The sequence below is a fragment of the Triticum urartu genome, chromosome 5A (assembly GCF_056163025.1).
Source record: "Triticum urartu cultivar PI428250 chromosome 5A, HENAU_Tu73, whole genome shotgun sequence".
NCBI lineage: Eukaryota > Viridiplantae > Streptophyta > Magnoliopsida > Poales > Poaceae > Triticum > Triticum urartu.
The window spans coordinates 301,714,776-301,721,926 of record NC_141877.1 but is presented as its reverse complement, the minus strand read 5'-3'; the positions used below and the strand labels follow the sequence as shown (position 1 = coordinate 301,721,926).

General features: G+C 55.1%; 1 protein-coding gene across 1 annotated transcript; it reads right to left on the bottom strand.

Annotated features, from left to right (window-relative positions):
• Positions 1 to 1,371: 1,371 nt before the first annotated feature.
• On the bottom strand, positions 1,372 to 3,615 carry LOC125555899 (scarecrow-like protein 3). The gene is made up of 2 exons (XM_087525921.1): positions 3,204 to 3,615; positions 1,372 to 3,099 (listed from the first exon to the last, which is right to left on the bottom strand). Exons 1-2 carry the CDS (start codon positions 3,294 to 3,296, stop codon positions 1,525 to 1,527), a joined length of 1,668 nt encoding a protein of 555 aa, XP_087382047.1. The 5' UTR covers positions 3,297 to 3,615; the 3' UTR covers positions 1,372 to 1,524.
• Between the last annotated feature and the right edge of the window lie 3,536 nt (positions 3,616 to 7,151).

The following is a 7,151-nucleotide window of genomic DNA, read 5'->3' as shown; positions in this document are numbered from 1 at the left end:
TGAACGTACATACAACTATGGCTATTATCTAGCGGATGGCATCTATTCAAAGTGGCAAACCTTTGTGAAGCCATTGAAGGTAAGAAAAATCTTGATTTCCACAATGCTCAGGCGGCGGCTAGAAAAGATGTGGAGAGAGCTTTTGGGATTTTGCAAGCCCAATTTGCTATTGTGAGAGAACCGGCTAGATTTTGGAATCAAAAAATGCTTTGGTACATCATGCACGCTTGTGTGATCATGCATAACATGATCATCGAGAATGAGCGTGGCCAAGATGTAGACTACTCTCGGTATGAACTCTTGGGACATCCCGTGCGAGTGCGATGGAGGGCTGAAAGGGTAGCCCGTTTTGTTGCCTCCTATCATGCCATTCGACGTCCCGTAGCGCATGATGATCTTCAGAAGGATCTCATTGCGGAGTGGGGCGCATGGAATGGACGATAAAGAGCATCATGATTTGTGCGTTCAATATTGTATTGTTGAACTATTTCTTGTATTGTTGAACTATTTGTTGTATTGAACAATAAACTGTTTGTTTGAGTTGTAATAACGAAATTGAACTATTTATTTTGATTTATTTTGTTTGTGTTTGATCTTTTTGCTTCTGTTTTGGAATGCATATGTTGTTTGTGCGAGAGTCGCGCGCGCTGCATTTTTGCGCGCTGCTGGAGCTGCGCGCGCTCTACATTTTAGCGCGGCTGCTGGAGCCGGCGCTGCATGCCGTGCCAAACCAGGCGATGGGCGCGCGGCAAAGTAATTTTTAGCGCGCGGCGCGTTCGGCGGCTGTTGGAGATGCTCTAAGAAGTGCTATTTTTGCACTCATGAAGAGACAATCAAACACCTCTTTTTTCAATGCAAGTTTACACGTTCTACGTGGTCAGTCATTCAAATAGCGTCAAATTTGTATCCGCTCACAAGTGTCGCCAATATTTTTGGTCATTGGTTGGATGGTATTTCAAATAGACTGAAAATGCTAATAAGGATGGGAGTGTATGTTTTACTATGGTCGCTTTGGCTATATAGAAACAATTTGGTTTTCAATAACAAAAATGCTTCTCCTTTGCAGGTTATTTTTCGTTGTACGCACTCGTTTCATACATGGTTTACGCTATAACGAGTGGAGTACCAACCGCTGTTCAAGGCGGTGTGTACGCGATTGGAACAGGGTGGCAGCATAATCTCCGGATCGGTTCACCGCCCCTTTCGACATAGACATAGTGTCAGTCTATATGACTCTACGGTTGTCCATTTGTCGTCTTTTTTTTCTTTTTATCGGACTTTAGATGATTGGCTGTATGCATCTTAGTTATTGCAGAGGCGGGTGTTACTCATAATGCTTTGATCTTGATGCTACTTTTTAGATAATAAAAGCGCCCTTTATCGAAAAATCCCGCTCGCTTTTTTTCAAAAAAAGAAAAGAAAAACTGTTCATCCAGCCCAATCCACAGTCAAATTAACACACCTGAATTAGAGAGAGACAGCAGGGTACATGCGGCACACGAGGAGACACGCTCCACTCATCCATCACCTGGACCTGGCGCCGCCGGAGTGGTGGTACCCCGCCGGCCTCCACGCGGTGACGGCGTACAGCGGCTTCTTGTGCCAGCAGAGGAAGAAGCAGTGCCCCTCGGCGTCGTGCCTCACCTCGTACCCGCCCCACCCGCTCCTCTGCAGCAGCTTCCTCGCCTCCATGGCGCCGCTGTAGCTCAGTCCCACCCGCTCCATCCCCGCCGCCTCCATCCTCCCCGCCCACTGCCGCGCCCGCTCGTGCCGCTCCTTCCGCTCCCCGCCCTCGCACGCCACGATGCTCCTGATCTCCTCCCCCAGCACCGACCGCTCCACCCGCGCCCGCTCCGCCGCCGCGCTGCCCCGCTGCGCCGCCGCCGCGCGCTCCAGGCAGTCGAACAGCGATGCGTAGTAGTTGAGCGCCTCGTCGAACCTCTCGTGGAACGCCGCCCCGTTGTGGTTCGCCTCCTGCTCCGTCACCACCATGATCTTGGGAGACAGCGCCTTCACCGCCGACAGGAAGGACCCGATCTTGGGCCTCTGCTGCCCTACGGCGGGGAAGTGGCCGCCTATCGGGGACTGCGGCGACATGGAGGAGAACGCGGACGCGTCGGGGCTCAGCTGTAGCCGCGTGTTCAGTTCCCGCTCCAGGAGCTCCCCGAAGCTGCTCGGGCTGGACCGCGCGATGATCTGGAGCGGGGTGAGGCCGCCCTGCCGCCTGCCTCCGGTGTCGTCGGCCGCGAGGAGGCGGTGCAGCTGTAGCGCGACGCTCACCGCGAGCGCCTCGCCGGACCTGACGCGGAGGTTGTGCCGGAGCGCGTCGAAGTCCATGTCCTCGAGCCGCGCCTCCACAGCGTTGAACTGGAACGGGATGTCGAACGCCTCGGCCTCCCTGACGAGCACCGCGGACATGCCAGCCAGGAACTCCTTGCTCTCATGGACGGCGGTGATGCGGAGATTTGGCGTGCCGTCGCGCCGGCCGCGGAACGAGTGGAACAGCGCGATCCACTGCGCGGGGTTGGCGGCAGGGCCGGAGAGGTCGACGACGTGGACGAACCGCTCACCCTCCATGGCCTCGACGATGGCGTGGTTGGTGGTGAGGTACGCGAGCTTGAGGAACGGGAGCATGTCGAACATGTGGCGGCGCGCGGCCGGGACGAGGTGGGCGTCGTCGGAGCTCGAAGACGACAGGAGCGCCCGCGAGAGGCCCGGCAGGAGCTTGAGCAGCTTGCAGGCCAGCGCGTCGGCGAAGACGGCGGCGAGGCGCTGCAGCGTGTGAGGCGCGTCCAGCGACGCGAGCTGCATGATGTGCTCCAGGCAGAGGTTAGCGCGGTCGAACTCGCCGGCGGCCACCTCGGAGGCGCACTGGTACAGCAGGCTGATGAGGCGCACGCTGCACTGGTCCGAGCTCAGCTCCTGCACCGACGTCCCCGCGAAAGCGTACGGCATGGGAGAGTACAGCGTGGACGCAGGCGACGACGTCGCCGACGACATCACGTCCTCCTGCTGCTGCTGGCGCTGCGGCTGCGGCTGCGGCTGCTGCTGCTGGAACATGATGGATGCTATCCCACCCCAAGTGCGCGGTTCCACTCCCTGCAGAGAGTAATTAAGGTTATCGGGTGAGTCAAGCCATGGGCATTGTTCGACCCCGTTGTCTTGTTCGAAGCAACAAAAATGGCGAGGCCTCGAGTTCATACCTTCCGATGTGGTGAGCTTGTCTCTTGTGTCACCTCGGGTCTCTCCAAGGCTGGACGCATCTGCGGCACGCGCAATGCCATCTTTGTCCGCATCTCGGTGGAGTAACTGAGAAGATTGAGATTATTCTCTTGGAATTCATCCCCGAGGTTTGGGTCGCAAGGTACAAGACAAGCTTGTGATCAAACCATTCTGTTTCAGGTTACGTCCCTGCAACCGCGCCCTACACAACCAAACAAAGTGCGTGACTGTTTTCGATAGCGTCTGTTGGCTTAAAATTTTGTCATAAATCTGCCGCTCCCTTTTTTTTTATACTCCTACATGATAAATAAGATGAAAGGTGTGCCTTTCTTTTGCAGGGTAGATAAAAGGTGTGTCATGGGTCATATTGTGAGGGTCTTTTCTTCTCAGCAACAAAATTGGGCATACAAGTGTAAACCCTTTGGAACAAATGAAAACGTTGATACGATTCCTATTAAATTCCTACGGAATCTTTCAATCCATTTTTCTTTTGAAGAAATTCAACACGAGGTTAGTCTATTTAGTCACATGAGCTAAATGGCAGTCGACTGAATTTCAAATTGAGGCAGTCGATTCTTAAGAAAAAGGCTTTCGCACCGCTATATTGATATAGCAACCACCCAATACAATAAAGAGTCCAATACTGAGGCAAACAACACAAGCATGCCCAAAAAAACAAAAGAGAAAGAAGAGAGAAAATAAAGTCAACAGCGTCGGATCGACGAAAACGATGATAACCCAAAACCGTTGTGCCTACCAGAGATGTGCCACCTCGCTCCAGGCACCTCGAACCTCCGCATACCAAGCAGCACCTTCAAGAAGGAACACGACGACGACGTTGCTGCCCGGACAGGTCCTAGGGTTTCCCCCGGTACACGGAGGGGTGTGGGGAAGGGGAAGACCCGACGCCCTTCAGGAAGGAACGATGGTGCCCACGGGCGTCACCGCGTCGGTGCCGGTAAGCCGGCCCAGATTTCTCCCATCCGCCAAACACCCACACCCCGAACGGTCCGACGCGCTCCACCAGACAAGCCACCCACGAACGTGCGCCACCACGGTCTTGCAATCATCACCGCCGCCTCACCATGGTCATCGAAGCGAGACCGACGAGGACGAGAGGGAGCAGCCGGGAACGAGGAATGGCAGCGAGAGCAGCCACGCCGGAGGAGACAACCTCCACCGCCATCGGCGGTCACCGACCGGACGCGGCAAGGGGGGCGTACCAGGCCCTCAAGGCCCGGCCGAGCCCAAAAGGGGCTCGTGAAGCACCCATCGCCGAGCTGCAGTAGACGTGTTGCCGTCTCCACCACCCCTTGCACGAGCCGCGCCACCACCGCCCCGCCGGAGCCGCCGCAGGCGAGACCGAGTCAGGCCCGCCCAGACCCAGATGGGGCCCAAAAGGGCCCAGATCTGGGCCGGGAGGACGCCGCCACCATCCACCACGCCAACTCGCCGCCAAGTGGCTGCACCGCCGCCTCTAGGCCACCCGGAGCTGCGCCGCCAGGAGCAGCCACCGCTGCCGGAACCACCATCGACCGAGGAGCACCGCCACAAGACGCCACCACCCGAGCCATGGCACCACGCGCGGGGAAGGGACGGCCTCCGCCGCCGCCAACACCACGCGGGCAGGGCCCGGTGGCGCAGGCCGGCGGCGGCGGGAGGAGGGGAACGGGAGAGGGGCGCTGGGGGACGAGGAGATGGGCCCTCAGTCGCCCCGCTCGGGGAGGCGACGCGGGGGGCGGGCCGGGAGGGGAGGAGGGAGACGTGGCGCGGCCGGTGGCCGGAGGCGCGGGAGGGGAGGGGAGGGCGGCGGCGGTGGCGCGGGAGGAACCCTAGGAGCGGGTCCAGGCAGTCGATTCTTGAGAGTTCGCCGGAGGAAACGAAGAAGGAAGGGGCTCGCTGGAGGGCTACCCCATTATCTATCTTAGGATTACGGGTGGGGGCGGTGGTGGGACCTCACCGGAGGAAAACCTTGGGCGCGGGGAGGGGTGGAGGGGGGGCTATGGCCGGGGGCGGCGGAAGACTGGCGATTCAGGCGAGGGCGAGGCAGCGAGGCGGTCGCGGGATCGCTGCCGGCTGCAGGGGCGAAAGCTGGTAGTTTGTCTGGCGACCCGTGCGGTGGTCTGCTGGGGAAGAAGAAGGGTTAGGAGACGTAGAATCTTTATCCAATGGCCTGAAATGCTCGACTGACTCAAATGATAAAAATTAGGCAACTTGCATATAGCCATTCCCCTATTTAGTACAACTAGGTACTCATGTGTTGCCATAAAATCAAAAAATATATATCTCAGCTCATACACGAATCTCACAAACTTGTGGCAATGGCAATATCTAGGATGGCAGAGCACCGGTGATCACACATAGATCTCCCGATGGCACATCGAATTTGCTATAGTCGACCCTCACTATAGGCTGCGAGGGCGGATTTGATGCCCTACAATGTTGCAGGGGGTTACCGCTACTCCTGGTGCACAATTCTGAGGGAGATTTCAGACACACTTGAGCGGTAGGACTTTTACTCTTTAGGGCATCTGCAATACTGACCCTCAAACCACACGTAACGGTTCGGTTGGGACGTGTTTTGTCATCGAGCGCGGGTCTGTATCGGTCCACCGACCGGTCCATACACACTTTTTTCCGCAAACCAAGAACAAACTGAGGTTTGGAGGGGGGGGGCTTTGCAAGCGCTCGAACCACTATCATGCCTGCTTCTAACTACCCTGGCCCAACACCTAAAAACCCTCCCTCGCCCACGCGCTTTCCCGCCAGAAGCCAGTTGCCCGTATTCATACTGCTCTAGAGCGGCCACTCCACATTGACGTCGGCTGAGAGTGGACATGACCTCTCATCGACACCGGCATTGAAGTGGCTCGTCGGCCAAGGGCACCGCCCGCGTCGTGTCCCCGGTGTCTATGCCTGTTCAATGCTGAAGAGACGTTTACTGGAGTTCAATGCCCATCCCTTCGTGTGCCGCCATTAAACAGGCTCGTCAGCTGAGAAACCAACTCCGGCGCCCGCGCATTGACGCACCCGGATGCTTATCCACTATTTAAAGGCGAACACTCATGTTGAATTGACCAAAATTGTATGCTATACTAGGAGATGATTTCGTCACAAGTCTAATAGTCCATAACACGAGAAGTTGTCATATGTCCTTAGACCATTGAGAGTATCGAGTCACTTAATACCGGACAATGCACTTTGGGGTTGTTATAACATGAACCATAACACAATGATCATAACAATAACTTATAGGTTCATCGGAAACGTATGCGGGACTAGATAGCTCGAGATCGGAATTTGCTCCTCCGGCGATGGCGAGATATTCTTAGGGTCCTCTCTGCCTGACGACATCAATCATCCCCTAGCCAAATAAAGTGTGACTTGCTCACGGGGATGCCGAAACACGAGAATGAGAAAAGAGAACAAAACCGATAACAAGGAGACCGACACAGTGATCATGTGTTTGATTTACGGGATGCTGATATATCTCACCTCGGCTTTTGTAAAGTATCGTGAAGCAAAAGGAATAGCATATGGTAGCTTTAGGTTCCTCGATAATCATTGGTGTGAGTATATGAGTCAATATGGATGCCCACAGTTATGCTATTTATCATTCAACGAAATGTGTTTCGGTCATGTCTCTATTTCACTGAACCTGCAAGTCAGGCGCTTAAGGGTTTATGATCTGTTGAGTACTATTGGAGTTAGGAGTTTGAGAGAATATCACCGAAAAAGTTTCGAAGATAACACAAATTGTTTTGTTAGAGAACTGGAAGTGTTTCAGATAAATCCAGAGAAAAACCGGATAGGTGGAAAAAGTTTCAAGAGGGTAAATAATTATGTAGAGGGGCTCCTGGATTTACAGGAGCCCCCTGGAATTATTATAGGCATCTGGGCATCCCAAAATAGGCTAGGCCTAGTAGGGG

Coding starts and splice junctions, on each gene's coding strand:
- LOC125555899 (XM_087525921.1), bottom strand. CDS start 3,296: ATGCGGACAAAGATGGCATTGCGCGTGCCGCAGATGCGTCCAGCCTTG. Junction 3,100..3,203: donor CAAGCTCACCACATCGGAAG/GTATGAACTCGA, acceptor TACTCTCTGCAG/GGAGTGGAACCGCGCACTTG.